Source organism: Mesoplodon bidens (genome assembly GCF_964165515.1).
Source record: "Mesoplodon bidens genome assembly, contig: HAP1_SCAFFOLD_378, whole genome shotgun sequence".
Classification (NCBI taxonomy): domain Eukaryota; kingdom Metazoa; phylum Chordata; class Mammalia; order Artiodactyla; family Ziphiidae; genus Mesoplodon; species Mesoplodon bidens.
This window is the reverse complement of record NW_027672497.1, coordinates 330,002-355,503: the sequence shown is the minus strand read 5'-3', so window position 1 is coordinate 355,503 and position 25,502 is coordinate 330,002. Positions and strand designations below refer to the sequence as shown.

The window sequence follows — 25,502 nt, the reverse complement described above, 5'->3', positions numbered from 1 at the left end:
CATGCTTCTCTCTAGGGCTGCTTGAGTTTCCTCAACACAGCAGTTGGCTTCCCCCAGAGTGAGTGATTCGAGAGAGAGCAAAGGGGAGGCCACTGTCTTTTATGACCCGGCCTGAGAGGAAACAGTCCGTCATTTCCACAGTATCATATTGGTTACCCATGGCAGCCCTATTCAGGGTGGGAGGGGCTACACAAGGCATGAATTCTAGGTGGTAGGGATCATTGGGTCCATTTTGGAAGCTGGCTGCCGAGAAAAATAATAGGCTCCCTGTAACAAACATAATTTAGCCACTTTGTGTTCTTGGGACATGCCACATCATTTGACCCTTACAATAACTCTGTGTGGGACAGACAGTGGGAGGTGAAATAGCTTGTCTAAGACCACCAAGCTAATAAGTGGTAGAGAGGGGTCCAAACTCAGAGGACTGTGAAACCAACCACCCCATCAATAGTGTCCAGCAGTGCCCTCTGCCACACGCCCGTCTCCTGGCCTCTGGAGAAGAATTCCTGGACCTTCCCTGTGCTGGGCCTTTGTTCCCCAGGTCCATGGTGTGGCCTCTCCTCCCAGGTTTGCCCGGCCTGTGCCCACAAGGGGCCCCCAAAGGCTTCTCCTCTCGCTGGTGCTGACTGCCCCTCATTCTCACTGAAGCCTGAAACCCTGTTCTGTGGACTTTGCTCTCATTCCCATTCCTGCTCTGGGACCCTTGGAAAAAGCCTCCCCAGTCCTAGGAGGGCACCGGTGGTGGCCCGGGCTTGGAAAGTCTTGTCCAAATGTTGGCTGACAGCCATGGTGTTGCCAATAATCCTTCCTGCCTCTTTGACCTCCATGAGTCTTTTGTTTTGGTTTGGTTTGGTTCTTTTACAGAGATGGTGTCATCTTTGCAAAGAGACGTGTTAGTAAAGGATGGTCAAGTTCAACAACTACAACAGGAGGTGAATCAACTGAAAAGTGAGAACAAAGGAAAGGATCACCAGCTCGAAGCCCTCAGCTCCAGAGTGAGTGTCGGGTCATCAGCAAATTGTAGCTGTGAAAAGCAGACACAGTGGAGTCACATGACACACGGTGGTGAGATGAGGCCAGTGCCCAAGGACACAGGGAGTGTAGCTGCTGGGCAGGTGGCCAACTTCTCTGAAGCCTTTCAAAGGACAGTGTGTATGTGGCTCAGAAGAAGCATAATAGATTTTCAAATCCAGCAAACATTTTCTAACCCCTATTATAAATGAGTTTGTTTAATCCCAGCAACAAACCCACCTATGAGCATATACTGCCAGTACAAAGTTTAACATTAAACAGAATACGATCTCTCTGTGAGCAAGGATGACCACACGGCTGCATTATGGTCCCAGCACCACTGGTTCTCATAAGTGTCTTCAAAGCAGAACGTTTGAAGATCCAGATGCAAACACGCAGACTCTCATTTCTTCCTTAGACTTTAGTGTGTAGAATGTCTCTAGGGAAGATGAACGTGGTAGGCAAGCAAAGAGCTTTTTCCATGTAACTTTGACTATTTGCAAATCTTGCCTTCAATGCTAACTTTAGAATCCTGACTCTATAGGATAAGATTTCTCAGTATTTGCATGATGTGCCTGTTTCTGTGAGTCAAGGTAAAACCTCAAATCTTTCATCTCAGGTGGCAACTCAGAGATTCCCAGAGGCTACCCGATAGCTAGGTCTGCATGGGGGTGGGGTGAGAACAGATCTTGAGGTTCCAAGGAAAAGGCACAGTAAGTAATACCTGGTACGTAGTACCATACCCAGTTTGGAGCTGGTGAAAGGCACTGCACGAGCTTTGGGATCAGACAGACCAGGGTCCAATCCCAGAGCTTTCTTTCATTGTAAATTATTTGGCCTCCATTTCCCCATTTGTGAAATGGGGATGACAAAATGGTTTTCCGAGAAGTGGGAGGCTGGTTTTCGTTGTGCTCTTCTGCCTCTGCCCGAGGTCGGCTGCCTGGCCAAGCCCTCTGCATTCATTTCTCCCAAGCAGAGTGTATTCCCAGGCATGTGCTATAGCTGTTTAATGTGGTGTGTGTGTGTGTGTGTGTGTGTGTGTGTGTGTTGGGGACGGGAAGGGGATGCAGAGCTGGTGCTAAGTAGAAGGAATCTGCAAAGACAGCACCTGCTTGGCTCTTCTACCTCCTGAAGTGCATTTGGATGATTTATGTCCCCGTTTCACCTTCCTCGTTGACCTCGGAATGAGGTCCCTTCTCCTCTAGACTGTGCTGGCCAATAGCACAAGGTCGTCACCACCAAGGGTACTGCTCTTGTGAACATTTGAGATGCCTTTTTTTTAATGACATACATCATGTGTGTTAATTTTAGAAAAATAGGTAGATGACATTGAGAAGAAAAAATAAAAAGAGGAGAGGAAATGCTACCTTGAGAAATCAGTGTTAATATTTTCATGTATGTTCTTCTAGTCTTATTTCTATATATTGCCTAGAAATCAATCAATCAATCATTTTATAGTTAATTTATACTATGCACATTTTTAAAATTTTTCAATACTTACTATTTTCCCGTGCTAATAAATCAACGCTCTTATCATTCATCTTAAAAGCTACATACTATCTCCTGGATGTATCCAGTGTTATAAAGTGGTCTGCTGTTGTAAACAACACTTGGGTTTTTTCCTCTTTTTTTTTTTTCTTCCACTGTTACTGACAATTCTGTGAAGAGCATCCTTGAAACTACAGATTTACTTATTTCTCCAGTCATTGTCCTTAAGGTACATTCCTAAAGTGGGAATTGCTGGGTCAAAAGAAGGCACATCCATCCTTATGCACTTAATGCCTGTTGCCAAGCCGCCCTCGGGCAAGACAGCCCCGTTTACCCCTCCACACCAGTCGGGGCAGTTGTTTCTTTGAGATGCAACCTGCACAAAAGCCCTAAGATGGACCCCAGCTCACTGGCTCGGCCCCCTCCACCCTCACCGGTCACAGCGTGAAAACATCCCAATTCCTGCACCCTAAGTACCCAGACTCTACAAAGCTGGATTTCCCCTGCAGTGAAGTTTGCTGGCTTTTGAAGAGGAACTTAGATGCTCTATTCCTCAGAACTCAGGAGAGGGGTGAACTGGGAAGGACTGTAGGATCCCGTGCTCCCATCACACAATTGGTCTCGCCTCTCAGAATTCAGAGGTGTGATTGGGTTATACAGCAAGAAACACTCCTGGGCGTGAACACAGGTACTTGGGACCCCCAGCCAAGCCCCCGTGGCCTTGTCCTTTTTCTCCACAGTGCTCAGTGCTGAAAGAAGAGTTACAGAAGGAAGATGCCCAGAAGGAGAAGTGGGAAGCCCAAGAGAACGAGTTAAAACTCTGCAAAACCGTGCGTTGAACCTCCTGACCCCTAGGTGTCCACTGAAAGCCTAGATTGTGGCCTTGAGGGTTTTGGAGGGGTTCCTTGGCCCATTAGCTAGCACAAGCTCTGGGGCTTTCTGGGTGTTTGTCTGTTAATGTAGTCTCCTAATTCTTTGGTTTGCTGGCCTCAAAGAGATGGGTGAAAAGACCATGGAAAACACACTCTCCCCAGATTTTCTGGGCAGTTGGCTCAAGGCCCCTCATCAGGTTTCCCCTGGGGAAAGGGACGGGAGGTGGCCACCGTATGCTGCTAGAAATTCAACGTGGTCCCTACCCCTGGACTTGTGATGCCCAGACTTTCATGATCCACTGTCACAAGTTTTATCACAGCCCTGAGCACTGTTATTAACACAACTCTTCTTGAAGTATTTTTGCTTAAATACATTCAATTTTACAACAATTCATAAAACCAAAATAAAAAGCAAATGTATCACTGGCCTTGTATGGAAGGTGAACATAAAAATTAATACAATGAAAAGATGACCACTCAATGTAAATGTTCACCCCCTGTACCGGCCCGAACCCTCGTGCACATCACCAGGCATACGTTTTCCATCCGTTGGGAAGGACGGTGCCTGGGATGGGGGCAGGAGACATGTGTTCTTCTCTCTGTCAGGAGCACACTTCTCTGCCTCAAATGAGAAAAAAGAAAAATGTCATTGTTCTTTTCTTCCAAACTGTGCCCATTGTGTCTTCCAAACAGCCCTTATTTAGATTGAACTCAAAAATGTGCCCCAAGGAAAGAGACTCTAATGAGTGGATAGGTATCTTGTACTGTTTAATCCAGGATCCATGCTGATCTTCAAAAGAAACTCAAATTTTCCCTCACCCAGCCCTTTCATTGCATCCGTTGAAAGAAAGTCTACTTTGCCTCAAAGATGTGGAATTGTCCCCCAAGGGAAGGAGTTAAGCGAATCCCAGACTAGGTTTCTGCCTTAATGAACCGGATGAAATGAGTTGTGAAGTTGACTTCCCTGTTGTTGGAACTCTTTCAGCAAATCCATGACATGGAAAAAGAAATGAGGAAGCTCAGGGTGGAGCTGAAAAGGAGCAGTACCGAGCAGAGCCTGATCTCTATGACGCTGCAGGAAAAGAGCAAGGTATGGCAGGGACAGGTCGGCCTGGGAACCACTCTGGGGCAAGCACTCCACCTGCATCATCTCTGTTCATCCTCACAATGACCCCATGCGGTCTATACTGGTATTCACCCCACTTTACAGTCGGGAAAACTGAGGCTCACAGAGGTGAAGGAAGTTATCCAAGTTCACTTGCATAAAGTAGTTGTGGCAGAACTTGAATCCAGGTCTGCCTGACTCCAAAGCTCCTGTGTGTAACCACTACCCTAGACTGCCTTCAGATCTTAATTGTGAAATTATCTAAGAAAGAATTGATCCATTAAACCAAGTTTGCCAATGATGTTGTTCCAACTTAAATTCTCATATTGATTTTTTTTTGGCTTTTTGTTCCATCATTGACAATGTTTTTAAAAATCTCAACATGTTTGTCATTTGTGTGTTTCTTCTTTTAATATGAACGATGTTTGCTTTATATATTTTGAGGCTGTGTTAATAGGTGCATATGAATTTAGAATCCTAATACTTCCTGTAGAGCAAAACTTTAGATCATCATGAAATGTCCCTTTTCGTCTCTAGTAGTGTTTCTCCCTTAACGTCTCCTTTGTCATTTAGCTTCATCACTGGCTTTCTGTTGGTTAGAGTTTTCATACCATATCTTTTTCATATGTTCTCTGTCAATTTTTGTCTTAAGGTTTAGACATATGCCATTAAATAGCGTATCATTTTTACAAAATCCAGTTTGACAATCTTTGACTTTTAGTCCATTTATATTATGTAATTACTCATGTACTGGGGTTTAAATCTACCTTCTTGCTCAATACCAGTTGTACCATCTGTGTTATGTTCCTTTCTCTCCTTTCTTGCCTCCTTCTGAGTGGATGGTTTTCTCTTATTCCACTTTCCCCCTCTATTAGCTTGGAAATATTTCACTTTTTTACTATTCTTTTAGTAATAGTAAGACAATAGCATTCATCCTTGACTCACCAAAATCACACATTAATTAAGTTTTTCACTCTTCTACTATTCTCTTTGTAGTCATCCTGAAGACTACAATATGCATTCTTTTTTTTTTTTTTTTTTTTGCAGTACGCGGGCCTCTCACTGTTGTGGCCTTTCCTGTTGTGGAGCACAGGCTCCGGACGCACAGGCTCAGCGGCCATGGCTCACGGGCCATGCCGCTCCGCGGAATGTGGGATCCTCCCAGACCGGAACACGAACCCATGTCCCCTGCATCGGCAGGTGGACTCTCAACCACTGCGCCACCAGGGAAGCCCTGCATTCTTAACTTACCAAGAGGCAATAGTAGTTGATAATTATGCCCTTCTCCTTGACAGTGCAATGAGTTTCAAACACCTTAAGTTCACTTACCCCCTCCAGATTTATAAGCCATTGCTGTCATTTTCTAAACTCCTCTTCATACATAAAACCCCACAAGACATTATTAGTGTTTTTCTATAGTCAGTATCATATCCACACATTACCCTTACTGTTGCTTGTCTTTTCTGCATCTCTGATCACCCACCTGGGTTCATTTTTCTTGTGTCTGAAGAATACCCTTTAATGTTTTCCCTCATTGTGGCTCTGCTGATGACAAATTCTCACATGTGCCTGTGTGTCTGCCTGGAGATGTATATTTAACCTTCACTCTTAAAACACATTTGACTGCGTATTGAATTCTACAATGGCAATTCTTTTCTTTCAGCACATTAGATATGTCACTATTGTCTTGTGGCTCCTATTATTTCTATTTAGAAGTCATCTGTAAGCCTAACTGTTGTACCTTTGCATAATCTGTCTTTTTCTCCGGTTGCTTTTAAGATTGTCTTTTCCCTTGATTTCCAGCAGTTTTATTATGGTTTATCTAGGTGTGGATTCAGTTTTATTTACCTCGTTCAGAGTTCGTAGCTGCTTCTTGAATCCCTGGCTTGGTGTTTTGACTTACTTCAGGAGCTTGGGCTCTGTACCACACAGGCAGTGGGGAGCTACTATGGCTTCTGAACAAGTGACTGATGCAATGACATTCGTGGACAGTAATCAGGGTGACAATGATAGTTACAATTTCTCACTTACTAGGTGTTCCCTTGAACATTTCATCTCTTCATCTTCACAACAGCACTGTGATCTAGAAATCATCCTCTCCATTTTACAGATGAGAAAGTCAAGGCTACTAGTTACTAGTAAAGTAACTAGCCCAATGGCACAGTCGGTTTTGTCTGACTCCAGGTTCGTCTGACTTCAGTTACCCTGGCGTAGCAAACAGCCACATGCTACTCTTTACACTGAAATTAATGAAAATTAAATAAAATTATTTATTCAGTTCCTCCATCACACCAGCCCCATTTCGAGTGCTTGATCCCCAGATGTGGCTGGTGGCTGCCGTATTAGACAACACAGCCTCGCTCAGAGTACCTGTACCATTGCAGAAAGTTCTGTTGGACAGAGCTGCCTTACAGCTGGGTAACTCTCACAGTACCGTTAAGATTGTACTGGAAGAAACTAAACTTGAGGCAAGGAGGCCAGTTGTCACAGTCCAGCTTGCATGTGAGAGGGACTGGAGGACAAGTGTGAGATGACCGAGTGTGAGAGAGGGAGCAGGGCGGCCACTGAAGGTGACTCTGAGGCTTGGGGCTGAGAACGGGGGCTGTTCATGCAGAACACAGACAGGGGCAGAGTCCAAGGCTGGACATGGCTTTTGCAGCACATGAAAAAGGCTGCTGATACAGAAGTCAGAGCATGTTTAGACCTGGGAGAAAACTAAGGCCCAGAGAGTTTAGATGACTTTTCCAAGGTAACGGAGCTGGGTAGAGGCTCTTCCACTGGACCACACTACTCAGAAGAAAGCTCTTAAGGGCTTTTCTGGGTCTTTTATTACATCCCTGTGATCCCCCTCTTCAGATCCCTAAAAAAACAGCCTGTGAATTTGTTTCAGCACAAAAACTTTCCATTTATTTACGAGAGTTTGCCTCATTTCCTGTTAGTGCCAGGGCCCAGGGATCAGCAGGTGCATCCAAGAATTGAGCAGCTGCGAGGCCTACACTGGCCAGCCAAGGGTAGCGTGGAGCACTCCCAAGCTTACCGTGCGTTGACTGTTACCCAAGCAAGCGGGGAAAAGTAGGCAAGCTTCTCCACTTTAAATGCCTTCGTTTGCAGGCTGCAATTCTTAATAGACATTGCTTTAGCAAGCCTCCATAGAGGTTACCACCAGTGAGTGTGCTCAAAGTGGTAATGACAAACAGTTATGATAATAAACCCAATCATAACATTTCCAAGTACCCATCACGAGTTATTAGAAAGAGACTGTACGGCGGACATTCCCGTCCACCTTTCATAGGTTACAACAGTACTTAACACACTCACAGAGCCCTTAAGCACTATGCCAAACATTGAATCCCCACAATAACTCTATGCAGTGATACTAGTATCATCATCCCCATTTGACAGATGAGGACACTGAGTCACGGAGCAGTGAAATAACTTTCCGAGTGTCGTATGGCTTGTTAGGGACCGAGCTGGGATGGGAGTGTGCGGTAGAACATAGTTGAGCCCCGGGTGCAGAGCTCATCCCTTTTCCGTAGGGGGCAACTCCCTGTGAGTTTGCCTCCACCCTGTGCATGCCTGTGACCCCTGCTGCTGGTCTGCAGCTGTCCCTACCCCTCAGGGACTCCCCCACTGCCAATAGCACCCCCCAAGAAGAGTTTCCCCAGAGGGCATGATGATCACATTAGCAGCAAGCCCTCGGTTTCATCATCCTTTCAGGTTGAAGAGAAGCTTCGGGAGGATTCCAGAAGGAAATTGCTTCAACTGCAAGAAATGAGGAACAGAGCAAACCTCATTAAAGCCAATTTGAAAAGGGCAGTAGGTCAGGTAGGCGTGCTGCAGAGCCCCTTCACGGGCCTGTGCTCTCCACGGAATCCCACACCCAAGCGGCCGGCAGGGATGAATGAGGAGGAAGACGGCCTGCCTTAGTTCACCCGCTTATTTTCTATACGAAGAAGTGTCTAGAAAGAACTAGAGCTGAGATTCTATCTAGATCTAGAGTCTGAGCTCTTAACCACGATGCTCTACTACTTAGCTATTAGTTACTATGCTAAGCATCGTTTTTCTGTGTTTTGAAGAAAGTTTCGTGAACCTTTGTCCCGCCCCCAAAGGTAGTGGAAATGACTCCTGCGTTAGTCCTGTCCCCCATCAGCTGCAGTTCCCCTTCCCCTCATTTCAGATGAAGATCAACAGTTCTCAGGAAACTCGGCAGCATCTGGCAGAGAAGGAGAAGCTGACCGAGGAAAGGCTACAGCAAGAGGAGAAGCTGAAAGCCAGAGTCAAGCGGCTAATGGAAGAGAAATCGGTAAGGTGGTCCCCGTCCTTCTCTTTACTACTGGAAACTGATGAAATGGGCTTTCCTATGAGAAACAGAGGGCGCGTACTTAGATGGAGGAATCTCAGCAACTCCTTGTTGGGAACTAAATTAATTAAAGAGGGTGAATGATGTAGGAGGAATTAACATGAAGCTTGAATCCTAAAACTCAGAGATCAACTTGAAGATCAACTTGAAGAGGCAAGGTTATTGAAATGTCTAGAAATGATACTTTGTTTATATACCGCAGCTGATTTTATTGATACAAATCCCAGTCGTTACTGCGGGTCCTGGTTTGTGTCTAAGTGTGTGCAAGACCAACCAATAGTATTTCAGTCTTTCTCTTCATGCATATCAGGGGAAACACATGGCCAAAACGGCTACTTACTTTTCCAGAAACCAGCCAATTACAGGATAGTTAACAGTGGCACCTCTCAACTCAAAGGTGTCCACGGATCATATGCGGATGTTGTTGAAATGCAGATTCTGACTCAGCAGGTCTTGGGTGGGGGGAGCCTGGGATTCTGCATTTCTGAACAGCTCCCAGCTGGTACCGATAGCACAGCTCTGCAGACTACATTTTTAGCCACAAAGTCTTAGAAGAAGGTTTACCCCAAGTTGGCCGATAAGAACCACCTGGGGCTTCCCTGGTGGCGCAGTGGTTGAGAGTCCGCCTGCCGATGCAGGGGACACCGGTTCGTGCCTCGGTCCGGGAGGATCCCACATGCCGCGGAGCGGCTGGGCCTGTGAGCCACGGCCACTGAGCCTGCGTGTCCAGAGCCTGTGCTCTGCAACGGGAGAGGCCACAAGAGTGAGAGGCCCGAGTAACGCAAAAAAAAAAAAAAAAAAAAGGCCCCTCCAGGGACTTCCCTGGCGGTCCAGTTGTTAAGACTCTGTGCTTCCGCTGCAGGGGGCGCGGTTTCGATCCCTAGTCAGGGAACTAAGATCCCGCATGCCGCATGGTGCCGGCAAAAAAAAAAAGCCCCTCCAGGAGCAAATCTGATGTGATTGTTCAGAGATGAGACCAGAATGAGAACAAGTGGAAACCCCAGCTTAGAAGAGCATTAGAAGAACAAGAGAAAGAAAACGTGGGGAGGGAACACAGGGGGGATCTCTTATTTACAGTGATGCTAAGTCGGTAGGAAAGTTGGAAATCTTCCTAGACGTGACTTTGTATTCAAAATGAAATGTTTTAATTCCTTCTCTGCTGAAGCCCTGTAATGATATTTTCCAAGGTACTAAGTAAGTGACAGGGTTTCTGCTAATCCATGATTTGTTCATGTTTCTTCAAATACAAGAGAGGGAGGTTGTGATCACTGATAAAGCTGCTGTCCTCACCATTCTGGCCACAGGAGCAGTCCTTCAGTGATCTAGGGGCCAAGTGCAAAGCGTCCCGACATGAGGAAGTCATTCAGTGTCAGAAAAAGGCTTTATCTGAGCTTCGTGCACGAATTAAAGAACTTGAGAAGGCCTGCTTGTCAAGTAAGTTTCCTCCTGCCTAGTCACCCCCTCTGTGCTGAGAACCGTGGACCCCAGACTTGACGGTTCACTTTAGGGACTAACCAATTTGCCAGGACCACCATCTTCTATCCCCATCATTTCATAACTAAAAAAACAGAGTTATAAAAAAAAGATGGGCAGGAAAAAAATAGATGTGTAGGCATGAGCTCAGAGTCAAGAGCAGGCCTTGATATTAAATAAACAGGATTTCATGAAAAACTCAGAACCTTGTCCTTCTTTTTCTTATTTCACTGTGGCCCAGTGAAAACTTTTTCATAGACTGAGGCTGTGCAAGGACCAACCTTGGGGAACTTCCCAGGATAAATACCCTGTTTAGAGGGAATAGGGCTTTCAAGAAGCCAAGCTTGCTGCTGGGTGGAGCCCTGGGCTAGGACACAGAAGCCTGGGTTCAAGTCCATCCTCACACCTGTGGCCGAAGGTTCCCCCTCAGTGCCCCCGCCCTGGGAGGCTGCAGCCTCATATGAGCTGTGTGGCCTTGGACAAGTCATGTCACCTCTCTGGGCCTCGATGCCTCACCTGCCAAGGGAGGATGGTGAGCTAATTAGTACTGGCCTGTGGTAAGGGTCCAGTAAATAGCAGCTGTGACTTTTACATGCAGTAACTTCTTCCTGAGCCTTTCTTTTGAGTGTAAACTTTTTCTTTTATAGATCACAAGGACCACATGGATGGATCATTTCTAGACTTAAAGACCCTCGGGATGGAAAAAAATGTTCGGAAAATATTCGATGTAAAACCTGACTTGCCAACTTTTTCAAGAGTAGAGATCGGAACGGTAACCAAAGAAACTTTGTCTCTGCATTGACTGACACGTGGGGAGGGTGGGCATGAGGACAGACACGAGCCGTGTGCCCTGGCACCACTGTATACATCATTGGTTCGAGGCCAGGTCCTCCCTGATGAGCTGGCACCTGTATGGACTGGTCGGTGCCTGGCCGTAATAGTGATCCAATGTTTGAATAGAAAGGCGGCTTCCCATCATGTACAGCATGATATAGCATTGCACTGATGCTGGCCAGGTCAATCTCTGGGCCCTCCTTTTCACATCACATGTTATATTCTGCAGAAAATATCCAGCAAGCTAATGTACAACATTATGTCATGAGCTTGCCTAACACTTGCTTTTTGCTATAAACTGAAAAACATGAACACATAAAGGGCAGCAGAAGGGAGCCATGATGATTAAGAAGACACAAGTTCTAGAATCAGAGACCTGTGTCCTAATCCCAGCTCTACAAGCTCTGTGACCTTGGGCAGGCTCCTAACCTTTCTGGGACTTCATTTCCCAGCTGTAAAATGATGATGGAAAAATTAAAGGAGATCATCATGTAAAGTGATTATCCCAGTGCCTAGCTCATAGCGAGCACTTTAATAGATGATAGTTATTATTGTCAAACAGTATTTAAAGAGTATTATCCAAGAAAACCTTCCTTTCTTAGGGAGCATAGTTTGTGTTTTCCAGGATTTTCAGAAGTAATTTGATTGTTAGGTTGAAGGTGCCGTGTATCCTAAATGGATGTTTGATCAGGTGTTTGACTGACACATGACAATGGACAGCTCAGGTCAGCGTGGCTTGCTGCGGCAGCTAGTCTAAACCAGCTTTTGGAAAACATAATAAAGCCATCCTCTCTGTACCAGCATTTTCTCCTACAATTTTTCTAGACATTTGCTCACACGTCTAGAGATGTGAGTCTTCAGAAACGTGTTGGTCTTCCTGGTAAAATCGAATCTTCCTTCTCTGAGGTTGGGAGTAGAGGGACTGTCTCCAGGTGGGGAGCTCAGCTGGATCTCACGTCCTGATGGTCCTGCTTCCAAGATTGACCTTCCCCTTGGCAACAAGCCCTCATCCCACCACTGACACCACAGAGCAGGAAACCTCCCAACTCTCAATCCTCCAAGGTTGGCAGTAATTAAAGGAAAGAGCAGGAGGAAGAATAGCTGACATCTGTGAACTGCTTACTGTGTGCCAGGCGTTGAGCTCAGCCGGCTCCATGCCTTATGTCATTTAACCATCGTAGCAGCCTTGTGTCCTAGTTACTATTATTGTCCCCATTTAACAGATAAGAAAAATTAAGGCTTCAGGAGGTCAAGTACCTCACCCAAGGTCACAGAATAATGATTGAAGACACACCAGCGGTGTGTCCCTGGTGGTCTGTCTGCGAGCCTGCAGAGACCGGGTGGGGACTGTGTGCTTGGATCCTGTAGCCCAGGCTCTTCCTTAGTGACCCTCCCCTCAGGAAAAGAGGGGGCGTCTGGAGCGGTACAGAGGATGCAGCTCAGGGTAGCTGAAGACGCTGAACAGCATCTCAGGTTCTTTTTGCAGCAGATCTGCCCGGTTTATTGTCATCTTCAGATACCCTCTTTTATTCTCATCTCCATAGGTACATAGACAAATATGTCCACTCTTATCTATCACAGTCACTTTGGGGGCATTTATATTTCTGTAGTTGTTTTGTTTTTAATCTCAGAGGGTTTCAGGGTAGTGCCAACAAATGCTAGGGCTAAGAGAGGCTCATGGCAAGCATTAAAAGCCAATTTATTTTTTAAGGAGGCTTGTTATGGTTATTTGTAGTCGTTCAGATCAGGTCCCCTATTCAGTCTGGTGGCCTTTCCATGCAGTCAGTTGGGCTTCCAGCAGCCAGCTGGCTGGTTGGGGTCTTAGGGAGATGCAGCTGCAAACACTATCTGCATTGTCTCTGGAAAGGTTCTGAAGGGATGCCCACCCACCAGGTTCCAGAGCTAGGAGAAGGTTGGGCCGAATTTTGTGAGGGTATGGTTTCTGCTGCACAGAAATGAGATTCCTTTAGTAAAAAGGAGGGAGGCCATTTTCCACTTAACCTTCATTCGTTCATTCAACAAACATGACCACTATGCACCACTCGGTGACAGGTGCCATGCTGGGCACAAGGAGGGAGATAGTGAGCAAAAGCCACATGGTCTCCATTTTTCTGGAGCTTGTCTTCTCAACATCAGCGGTACTGATTTTTTGAGCCAGGTAACTCTTTGTTTGGGAGACTGCCCTATGCATCATGGGGTGTTTAGCAGCATCCTTGTCCTCTACCCACTAGACGCCAGCAGCAATTATGACACCCACCAATGTGTCCAGGCATTGCTAAATGTCCTGGAGGGGGTAGGGTGGCCAGAGTCACCCCCGGTTGAGAACCACTGGCCTAAAGGGAAGACAGACGAGACGGTGGCCAAACAACGGCACAAGTGATGCATCATTTCAAAGGCAGTTGTGCTCTGAAGGGGTAGGAGCACAGTCATAAAGAAAGCAGTTCACAGAGTCAGAGTGGATTTAAAACCAACTCTCTTGGCGTGGACATATATACACACACACGCTACCAAAGGTAAAATAGATAGCTAGTGGGAAGCAGCTGCATCGCACAGGGAGAGCAGGTCGTTGCTGTGTGTCTACCTAGAGGGGTGGGATAGGGAGGGTGGGAGGGAGATGCAAGAGTCAGGGGATATGGTGATATATGGATACGTATAGCTGATTCACTTTTTGATACAGCAGAAACTAACACACCATTGTAATGCAATTATACTCCAATAAAGATGTTAAAAAAATTAACTCTCTCAAATTATTCTTTAGTAACTTTCCAGTTCTTCCATTATTCTTTGGGTTATTCTTCTGGATGTAGAAAATCATAATGGAATGCCAAGAGAGTTTTTCTTCTTTTTTTTATTTCAGCCTCAAAATGGCCTTTCCAGCCCAGGGTCCATCATGGTCTCTGAGAAGTTAGGGAAAATGGATGTGGCTGACGCTTTAGATCTCAGTGAAAACCTGGTAGGTATACCCAGCATCAGTCCCCTCCTGTCCAAACCTGTGTGCCCTGCAGAGAGTTTAAACATCAACTCCACATACATGTTTAGTTGGTACAGTAGCTCCACGAGACCCATCTCCTATCCCAGCATGGGCTGGAAATTGCAGAGCCCAATTCCTTGGAAGACTGGGTAGTAAGAATGAATGTTTATGTCTGTTGTCATTCCCCCTCCCCCACCCCAATTCTCAAAAAGGCATAGTGTAAATGGATGCGGGGGAAAATGAAAGTCGTACTAAAAACCCCAAATGCACTCATTTGCAAAGCATGTGTTTCTTCTCTGCAACTGCAGAAAATGAATGAAACAGAGTTAGATGTTTGCCTCCTCAAAGTGGCCACCAGCGGTCTTGGGCCAGGCCTCTTACCTGAGAAATGCTTTCTCGTAGTACATGGATATGAGCAAAACCCTCGGGACTTTGATGAACATCAAAGATATGTCAGGTCACGTGTCCATGAAACACCTCTCCCCAAAAGAGAGGGAGAGAGTCTACCAGCTTCGACAAAGAGACCTGTACCTGGTGTTTGATAAGATCACCCTACTCAAGAACCAGCTGCAGAGAAAAGAAGAGCTTTTGAGACGATACGAGGAGGACATTGAACAGCTCAAGTATGGCCCGTGTCCCCGGCAAAAGGCCCAGGCCTCCATTCTCCAGGCTAAACCTCGGTGCAGCTGCAGACCCGTAGGGACCAGGACAAGAGGACAGAGGCCTGGGTGTGGAGGGGGGAGGCGGGATGGTGACTCAGGGCCTTATGGACCCAAGTCTCTGGGCAAGAAAGCAGCAGTTAAAGTACCCTACTGTTAAGGAATAAGGTGCACCTTTTATAAATGTGTCTGATGTTTCACCATGTGTGTGCTTTTCGTAATTCCACCCTATTTTCAGTGGTATCCGTTACCCCACCCTCTCTGGGAAATTGGGAGGGGCTGGTAGCATAACCGTTGCCCCCTTCATGCTGCACGTCCACAGCCAATGGGCTATTTATTCTGCCCTCTAGTCCCCACATCTTCAGCCTTCCCCCCACTTGTAAGGAAACCGCGAAGCCAGGCATATATGGAAGTGTTCTGAGGATCTCCCAGGTCGGGAGCATTGGTGGTGAGTGAGAAAGCTGAGGAGAAAAGAGACTTTGTCTCTCCCGTGTGCTCAGGCAGAGCAAAGTGTCGGTTCAGATGTACCAGTCACAGGTGGCAAAGCTGAAGGACGACACCTCCAAAGAGGCCGAAGAAAAGGCGCTGCTGAAGGAGGCCCTGGCGCACATGGAAGAGCGGCTGCACCAGGAGAAGAGGGTCACCAGGGCGATCAGGCAGCAGAAGGTGAGAGGTCCCTGCTCGGAGCAGAGCCTCTGAGGCTGCCCCTCAGCTCCCTTTAGAAACAGCCAACTGAGGTCCCAGTGGGATCCAGGCAGCACAGAATGCCTTCGCTCATTGCAAAGGAAGGTGGCAGAATAGCTTTAGCGTTAGGCAGACTTAGGTTTAGACTCTTGTTCTGCCATTTACTGTGTGACTTCAGGCAGCTTTTTGTTTTTAACATCTTTATTGGAGTATAATTGCTTTACAGTGTGGTGTTCGTTTCTGCTGTATAACAAAGTGAATCAGCTATATGCATACGTATATCCTCAGATCCCTCCCTCTTGTGTCTCCCTCCCACCCTCCTTATCCCACCCATCTAGGTGGTCACAAGGCACTGAGCTGATCTCCCTGTGCTATGCAGCTCTTTCCCACTAGCTATCTATTTTATGTTTCGTAGTGTATATATGTCCATGCCACTCTCTCACTTCGTCTCAGCTTACCCTTCCCCCTCCCCATGTCCTCAAGTCCATTCTCTACCTCTGTGTCTTTATTCCTGGCTGCCCCTAGGTTCATCAGAACCTTGTTTTTTTTTTTTTTTTTTAGATTCCATATATATGTGTTAGATTAACCTCTCTGAGACTCATAGTCTAGCTTGCCTCTATTTTTTTAAACTTTCTTTTTCTTTAATTTAATTTTTATTTTATATTGGAGTATAGTTGATTTGCAGAGTTGTGTTAGTTTCAGGTGTACAGCAAAGTGATTCAGTTATACATATACATATATCTATTCTTTTTCAGATTCTTTTCCCATATAAGTTATTACAGAATATTGAGTAGAGTTCCCTGTGCTATACAGTGGGTCCTTGTTGATTACATATTTTATGTATAATAGTGTGCATATGTTAATCCCAAACTCCTAATTTGTCCCTCCCCAACACATTTCCACTTTGGTAACCATAAGTTTGTTTTCAAAGTCTGTGAGTCTGTTTCTGTTTTGTAAATAAGCACATTTGTATCATTTTGTTTAGATTCCATATATAAGTGATATCAAATGATATTTGTCTTTGTCTGACTTACTTCACATAGTATGATAGTCTCTAGGTCCATCCATGTTGCTGCAAATGGCATTACTTCATTCTTTTTTATGGCAGAGTAGTATTCCACTGTATATTTGTACCACATCTTCTTTATCCACTCCTCCATCGACATTTAGGCTGCTTCCATGTCCTGGCTGTTGTGAACAGTGCTTTGTGAGACTCATAGTCTAGCTCGTCTGTATTTTTTTAACTTTTGATAATTCGTGTATTTTATTTTGTTCTTTCTATCCAGATAACTATTTTTTCCACCAGTTTTATTGAGACATAATTGACACATAGCACTGTACTGAGTTTAAGGGTGTCCAGCGTCATGATCTGACTTCCCTGCCTCCTGCAATGATGACCACAATCAGTTGAGTGAACAGCCCGAGTGTTTTCAAAGGCGGCGATTCTGACTGTCATTGTTCTGCCAGGTGCCAGGGATACACCGAGGAATAAGCTCTCTGAGAATAAAGATCTGGGTTTGCTCTTCTGAGTAGCCAGAACAGTACGCCAGTCTTTCTGACTTGGGGCTGTGTATTTGTACACGCATGCTTGCGTGTATGTGTGTACATGTGAGTATGTGCTGTGTGTTGGCATGTGTGTGTATTTGTATGTGTGTGTTTGTTGCCTGCATGAGCTCTAAGGAGGCCAAGGTCATAGAAGGGTGCCCTTCTGCTCAACCAGGAGGTGATGGTCAGATAGTTCCTTGCAGAAGCCTGCCCCCCCATCCTGCGAACCTTCCAGGCAATAGGTTTCCAGACAGCAGTCTGTCTGGCTTAGAGCCCCAGAAATGAAAAGTGGCTGTCCTGCTCTGAGGGAGCCTGGATGAAGTGTTTCCAGTGCTCACTGCTGTGAATTAAACATCACAGACCTTAGTCTGCATATGTCATGGGGCTGCCTCAGGCAGAGGACAGTTTCCTTTCACACCAAGCAATGCCAGGGAGAGCTGGGCCAGTGACAGAGTTGTGACTTTCCCTTTGATGTGCCCTCTGCAGAGCTCACCCCTCCCCGAAGTGCCCCCCCCGCCCCCAGGGCTTGGCAGACTAGGCCCCAAAGCAGAGACACCAGACCACAGAATGGGACAGCGTAGGGCCCAAAAAAAGCCATTGTCATGTACTGAAAACCTGAGGATTTACATAATCAGGCTTCACATGCATTATTCATGGGCTGCCTCATTCATACACAATGCAAGGGACGTGCCAGCCTGTTTGTCAGGAAGAAAACAATACTACATTTTAAAGTTTTGCTGGATCCTAAAGGGCACTTGTATACATCTGTCTTGGCATCCATTCCTTCCAGGGAGTATATCTTCGTTGTCTTTAAGCAGAAATGAACAGAAAGCAGAATTCCTCTTTTCTAAGTTTTACACTTAGTATTTTCACAAGGAGCCTTAGTTTTTTAGCCTCCTGTATAAAACTTTGAAACTCTTCACCCATTCACAGAGGTGGCAAGGTTGAAGCACTGAGATGAAATTACACATCTTAAGCTTCAGAATTGCCCCCCCCAAAAAAAATGGAGTTTGTAGTTTTAATGTTTGATCATCTCTTCACCAAGCAGACCTTTCAAGAATCAAAAGTCCTATTTCCACACTAATATCTCTGGCTGTGAAAATGAGACTTGGTATAAGATGCTGGGCCTTCACAGCGAACTGGGCCTGTGGCTCTGTCCATGTGGCAGAGGGACGGGAACCGCGGCCCAGGCTGTGCTCACTCGAATCCACATCCCACATCCCTCGAGAAGCCGGCAGTGTCTCTCAGAGTTCAGAGGCCAGATTTGGAGTCAAACAAATAGGGGTCAAGCCCCACCACTGCTCCAAATGACCCTGAGTAAGTGGCTTGACCTCTGTATCGCAGGTTCCTCAACAAAAGCAACCAAAACTCTTAGCAAGGGGCCTACTCCGTGGGGCAGTGGGAGGGTTAAATGGCAAAATGCCTACAGTGCCTGGCATATCACAAGCCCTGTTTCTAAGGGGGAAGAATAGGCAGCTCATGCATGGGTGGGGATTCCTCTATTTTTTCCAGGGAGCTTCCTGCCAGCTGACGCCTTCCCCGGTCCTCCCAAAGCCGCCACCTCTTATGGGACGCGCTCTTCTCTTTGGTGAATACGACTAGGGCCACGGCCAAGAAAGGACCCAGATACCTTTTGTGAAAGGGCTAAGGCTGGGATTTTCAAGAGGAAATTTTTAAATGCACAGAAGTTGCCACTTGGGAAGCACGCAAGCCCTTTCTTAGGGCTTGAAGTATAAGAAAGGCTGAAGGGCACCAGCTGCTTCTGGCAGGAGAAGCCGCTCAGCTCTCCTGCCAATCAAATCTCCAACCAATCAAGTCCTGGCTAGGGGGCGTGACCACCGCTTTGCCTTGTGGTCTCAGCCAGGAAAACCCCCTAACCTTCCCTCTGCTTAATTAGCTCAGATCCCTCTTCTTTAAGATGAGAATAAAAATGGCACCTAGCTCGTAGCCTTCCCAATGGGAGCTTGTATACAAAAGCCTTAGCACATAGGACCACAAAGCATTCACCCTCTCCTACCATCGTCATTATCCTCACTATTCTCTTTAACTCACTATCTTCCAAGATTTCCTTGGGCCCAGGTATTCTCAAGATTCTGGCTTCCTCCGTGCCACTTGTGTGTTTTGTTTGTTTGTTTGTTTGTTTTGGCGGTACGCAGGGCTCTCACTGTTGTGGCCTCTCCCGTTGCGGAGCACAGGCTCCGGACGCGCAGGCTCAGCGGCCATGGCTCACGGGCCCAGCCGCTCTGTGGCATGTGGCATCCTCCTGGACCGGGACACGAACCCTGCGTCGGCAGGCGGACTCTCAACCTCTGCGGCACCAGGGAAGCCCCACAATTGGTAGATGTTGTGTAGGAGGAGCGTGGGATGGGAGGGGCTTGGGGTGGTGCTCTTCCGCCCACAATGATGAAGTAGAACCATGTGGCCAGGCCTATGCAGCATACGGATAGAAAAAGGCTAAAGAAAAAGACCCTCCCGCACCCCCTTCATCACATCCCAGTGAGTTCAGTAAAGTTCAGGAAAAGCAGGTGCACAGGGGCCAGGCTCTGCCCTCAGTGCCCAGCTGCCCACTGATGGAACTTAATCCAGGAAGGAATTTTGCAGCAATGTTCAAACTGGGGTTCCCTGGAGCCTTTGGGTGCCATGGAAAGGTGTGACTCTCAAAGCACACACACCTTTCTCCCGCCAGAGAAGCTCTCCGTTATCTTATACCCAAGTTCCTCATGGGATTTTGCTTGGATAAAGGGTTCTGCAAACAAAAGGGAGGGGGGGGGATGGGGTGGGAGAGAAGAAGGCTGTTGGTTTAAAACTAACCCCTGCTCTATAATATCTGGGCATTTGGATAGTGATTGTCTCAGCGGAGTTTGTGATAAATACCGAGTGGCCGCAGGCTCGAGGCTTCTCCACGGAAAATGCGTGGAGGGCAATTGTCAGTTCAATACGGGCCCATCAGCCTTCACGGACAGTCCTCTGAGGGTAGAGTCAGCATCCTTCTGGGAGAATGGAAGAGTCTCGTAAGCACCTATGCCCTGTCCCAAAAGACAGCCTTATTTCCTCCCTGAGTTTTGTGACTACCCGGTAGGGTTGCCAGATTGAGGGGAAAACAAACAAACCAAAAACACGATGCCCAGTTAAATTTTAATATCAGATAAACAACAAAAGCTATTCGGTATAAATGTCCTAAATATTACACGGGGCATATTCACACTCACAAATTTGTTGGCTTCATTCTGAAATTCAGATTTAACTGGGCATCCTGTATTTTATCTGGCAACCCCTCCAACATTTACTGAGCACCAACTAGACACCAAGCAGGGAGGTTCTGAACCAGGTGTCGCAAGATGGCAGCCCACAGATATATTCCATTTGGCTCATGGGAGTTTTTTTTTAAGTTACATTTCAAAATAGGGCAGTTTCCTGGAATATTCTGGATTTCCAGCTTCTCTGGGAAACTTGGAAGATCTGGCGACCCTAGGCCCACAGACCCACAAGCCTCCATCTTCCAGGCCCCTTAGAAAGGCGCTGGGCTCGTGTGCTTGCTGCTGTCCACCACCACCCCAGCTCACTTCACCCACTTCTTTTACTTTCCTGGCCACTGTAGGAATCAGGTTGGCGACCCCAGTGATGCTCAGGGCTCTAGGAGAACGTCTCCTTCCTGACAGCACTGCACATTCACCTGCGGAGTGTCAGTCTGCAAGGGAGAGCCCAGTTCCCTCTCACTTTTGTGTCTCCAGTGCCTAGAGGATGCTCTTTCTTTGATGAGCTGCCCCTGAGGTGCAGGGTCTTGAGCAGATCAGGGTCAGCAATAGTCATCAAACCCCAGGGGAGCGGCAAGCTCCAGGTTTTCAGTGATGCTGGCTTCCCAACAGGCCCCTGTAGTCCCTGCCAGGGAGGTTAGCCACTGGGGCTTTCAACATTTCCACTGGGTGGAAAGCCACTGGACATCTACAGCCTCTTCCACTGATCTAGGAGGCTCTGCTTCCAGCTAAAGCAGATCTGTCCTCCAAGAAGAATACAGTATCCTTCATAGCCTTCTTGGTTGACCACCTCCTTCTCTGCTGGAATCTGGAACAGAGATTCCCTAAAAGGTGCAGCAGGACAGTGTAGCGTTACCCCAAAGCCACACCCCCTTCTGCAGACCTCTATCCTCACCTCCTCACCTAGGAAGGCTCAACATTCCATCCAAATGGGTAGCATCTGAAAGTTGAGAAAAATCCATTTTTTTCTGACGCAAAAGGCAAAGAAGAACATAAGCTAAATTTTGTCAATATTCTTTTTGTGTTAAAGAGACGAATGTTTGGAGAGCTGATGAAGAACTCAAAGATGCAGAACTCACGTTTCCAGGTGAGCCAGAAGAGAGAAGAGAGAAAACCCTAGAACGTCAGCAGGAAGCCCAGTGGACAGTTATCCCACATCTATTATGTACTGAGCATTTGGCATGTGCCGGGCACAGAGCCAAACACTCGACGTGCAGTATCTGTTGTAAGCTTCACAACAACCCTATGGGGTGGGTGTTGTTATTATACCCAATTTACAGATGAGGTGTCTGAGGCTCAGAGACTTTCTTTGTCCAGAGCCACACAGCTCAGTAGGAGAGCTGGGAATCAGTGCAGATCTGACACCCAGGTGAGTGCTAGCTTTTCCTCCTTTAGGTTATAAACCTCCAGGTAATAAACCTGATACATTTCCAGTGGCATTTCTCTTAAATTTCAAGGAAGCATCCTCTAGAATTCTCTTCAAAGTTGAGAATTAAGACTATGAAATCTTGAACATGTTGAAACATTGCCATTGACAAATCAGCCCTGTAACTGGAATTAAGCCAGTCCACGTTCCCACTTTGCAGACAGTAGAGGCGAGCTCTCAGGAAGCTAGAAAGCCAAACACATTTTGGTTGAATATGAGAGAGGAGACATTCAAGTTTGATAAAAGGCCACAGTCATGCTGAGGCAACCAAATTATCATGGGAAGAAACGAAGATATTCTAGGTGAGGGATATATTTGGAAAATAGAAGCTTCTCAACCAGCATCCTTGTGCTAAGACCAGAAGGTGGTTACTCCCCAGAGCAGGATGTTAAGAGGATAGAGAGCATCCTGAGGGCCCCACTTGATCTGAGACGTTTGCCACCCTGCAAAGTGGAAACGACTGGAAGTTTGTTACTTATTCACTCACATATATGACTGAGCTGGGAGGAGGCAGAAACTGCCCTACATCTAGGTTTTGTCTGAGGACCACCTGCGGATGTGAAATGGCAGAGGAGATATTGGGATGGGCCCCGGATGTTGTGGGAACATTGTGCTTCTCTGAGATGTGAGACGCCCTGGAACTTCACGCTGCCTCTGGCTTTAACAGAAGCGGGGCAGATGGTGCTTCGACTAAGAGCAAAGAGCCAACTTCCCATTCTCCCTGCCCTCCAGCCTGAGCTTAGAAGTTTGGTGTCTAGGATCTCCTCAGTACAGAAAGGTTTCCTCCAGGTTCCTTGCCAAGTGTAACTTGGGCGACTCCTTCCCCAAGAGTGGGCCTTGGGCTTCCCTGGTGGGGCAGTGGTTGAGAGTCTGCCTGCCGATGCAGGGGACACGGGTTCATGCCCTGGTCCGGGAAGATCCCACATGCCGCGGAGCGGCTGGGCCTGTGAGCCATGGCCGCTGAGCCTGCGTGTCCGGAGCCTGTGCTCTGAAACGGGAGAGGCCACAACACTGAGAGGCCCGCGTACCGCAAAAAATTAAAAAGAGAGGGAGGGGGCTTTTTTAAGGATATAGGGGTGAGTGCCTCATAAAAACTGGGAGCTGAAAGAGAGCCTGGCCTCGAAATAGAACTGGTAAGCCATCAGATCTCAGGCATCATCTCTTTTACACACACACAAGCATGCGCACACGCACACACAGGCCGTATCTCCTCTCTGTGTCTCTGTGTGGCTCCCCTGATCTCTGCTCTCTCCTGTCATGTGACAGGAAGGAATGACCTCACGGTCCCCCAGTTCAAAGGACCAGCCCAGGAAGCAAGTAGCATCTTAGAGCCCATAACCCCAAATCCTGGGAGTGACCATCTTAAAAGCCCAGCCCATGCCAAGTGCCCGATCAGCTATGACCAGGGACAGAGTTACACACATGGCTGCCTGGGTCCAGGAGTAGTGCTCAGAAAAGGGTGAGACAGACCCCCGAGAGTATGCTGCATTTTACCCTCCTAAGACATCAGAGACATAAGGCATTCAGTTCAGTAACAGCTTTTCGAGAGAAAGTCCATCCCAATGAAATTGCCTATCATCAGAAACTCCTGGTTCAAAAAAAGATGCAAATGTCAGAAGAAAACGTTATCTGTGTATCTGGAAGAATGTACACCAAAATGTGAATAAGGTTACCTGTGGGTAGTGTGATAATGGTGGATCATTTTACCTTCGTTTTGCTCACGTCTATGTGTGTATATAAATATTTTTTACAACAAAGAATTTATTTTCAGTAAAAAAAAATGCCATTTGAGAAGTATTTGGGGATCTCCCTACAATTATAGAGTTTGGGCATTTGTTGCTCTTGCTTGTTGTAGGTTGGAGCCAGAAAAGGCACCCCAAAGATGGACCAAGGAAGGGAGATGCTGAAGAGAGAAATGTCCAGCAAATCCAGCCAGAGCCTTCTGTTTTCTAAACCTGGTGGAAGGAACTAGAAACGTCGTCCCACTGGGCCTCGCGTGATCCTCCGTGAGTCAGTGTAACTCTTCTGCGTCAAACTACTAAGATGCTTTTTTAGGACATTAAAGGTTGCTACCCTAGTGTGTTGCTTCCTAGACTGGTATTTTGCACAATACTGTATTTTGGAGTGTGTGAGGAGAGGGGTTCTTTTCACAGATATTATGAATGTAAACATACGCAGGCATATGAAGAATAAGTTTGAAATTCAGACTCCTAGGCCTGGTAGATGCAATTATGTGTTTGGGTAGTGACAAACCCAAATGTCACACCTCCAAGGAGCTCTGAGAAGCCCGCAGTTGAGAAAACCCAGGGCGTGTACTGGGGCCACAGGACAGAATGGTAACCTCAGGGCTGTTGGGGCCATGGTATAGTGCATTTATATCTGAATTGATTATAATAAATGTGAACAGCAACCAGTTTTATCGCTTCCATAACAGTGAGTCATGTTTATATGGCGCTCTGCGGTGTTCAAAACACTTCTCGTCTAATCCTCTCTCAAGCCCTGGGAGGTAAATAGCATTATGTTCCCCATTTTACAAATGAGGAAGCTGAGGCCCAGAGAGGTTAAATGGCCCGTCTAAAGTCACACAGCTAGTAAATTCAAGAATTGGGTCTGGAACCCAGGTTTCTAACGCCATCTCACGCTGCCCATTCTGCCGCACCAAGACAGCCCAGTAGGTCAAGTCCCAGGCCATCAGGACAGACCAAGTACCCAGTCATCAAAGAACACACACTGCCCAGGTGGACACACCCCTTTCCCGTGGTGTTTGAAGAGACCCTCATTTTTGCCTTCTCTCCAGCCATCTGTTCTCTCCCTGCCTTTCTTGTATGGCCAGAGGCCACCAAAAAAAAAAAAAAAAAAAACAGGAGGAAGAGCCAGAAGCCATGAATATCATTTATTTTTTATTTTTAAAAAGGCACAATAAAAGTATTTTGATATTTTAAAACCAAATGCATTCTTTATACTGATTAAAACTAGAAGGAAATGGGAAAAATGATTTGCATGATCTTCCTCTAAAGGTGCTTCTTACACAGTGAGAAGGGTGAGCATCACCTGACCTTAAAAATAATCTTGAAAATCCCAGCAGTTTTCCATAAAGAACATATTACTTATACTGTACCATATCCCCCAAATCCAAAACAGCAATCTCCAGCACCAGAAAAGATCACTTGGTCAGGCAGTAGTTAAGTAGCTGGCTCATGTTTGGAAGCCAAATTGTGTGGGAAAAAAACTACTTTGGTTGAATACAAATATTTGAATTTGCATAAGTTAAATGTAATGCCTATGTGGCTCCACTGTATTTGAGGTCTTTCAAAGGACGTGTTAATCTTTACCGTATCAACATTGCAACCCACAATGGCAATGTCCTTTCTTCACTCCTTGAACTAGATGGTTCTTTAGGTGTCTCCTCAGCCACACACCCCTTTCTCTGAGAATGCACATTCCCCAACCAGGTTTACCCTACCTACTGCTGCTCTCCTGGCCACACCTGACTGGCTGATCAGTAGATAGTCTACCCAAGCCAGACCAATCAGGTTTCTCTTCTAACCCAAGCTGGGCCAATCAGCACCTGTGCCCTTGATATTTGGAAGTGGGACATGGAGTTACCACACAGGTCATTAAGGGTCCGGAGCTGAATGTCTTGATGCAGTTCCCAGCTGGGGTGGCCATTTCTCCCACTGTGTTTGGAGAAACAAAGCCAGTCTTAGAAAGACATGGCCAGGATAGATAAGCAACAGGTAGAGACAAGAAACCAAGACCCAGGGAATTCCCTTGCGGTCCACCCTGCCCTTTCACTGCCAAGGGCCCGGACTCAATCCCT

General features: G+C 46.6%; 2 protein-coding genes across 2 annotated transcripts in view; both read left to right on the top strand.

The window, feature by feature from the left end:
- LOC308610113 (forkhead-associated domain-containing protein 1-like) overlaps positions 1-25,502 on the top strand; it is a 129,042-nt gene that overhangs the window by 64,402 nt on the left and 39,138 nt on the right. The gene's annotated exons all lie outside the window — the stretch shown is intronic.
- On the top strand, positions 14,034-23,654 carry LOC308610108 (forkhead-associated domain-containing protein 1-like; the record flags this gene model as incomplete). Its single annotated transcript, XM_081259360.1, has 4 exons — positions 14,034-14,096; positions 14,517-14,737; positions 15,274-15,439; positions 23,538-23,654. 4 exons carry the CDS (start codon positions 14,034-14,036, stop codon positions 23,652-23,654), a joined length of 567 nt encoding a protein of 188 aa, XP_081115486.1.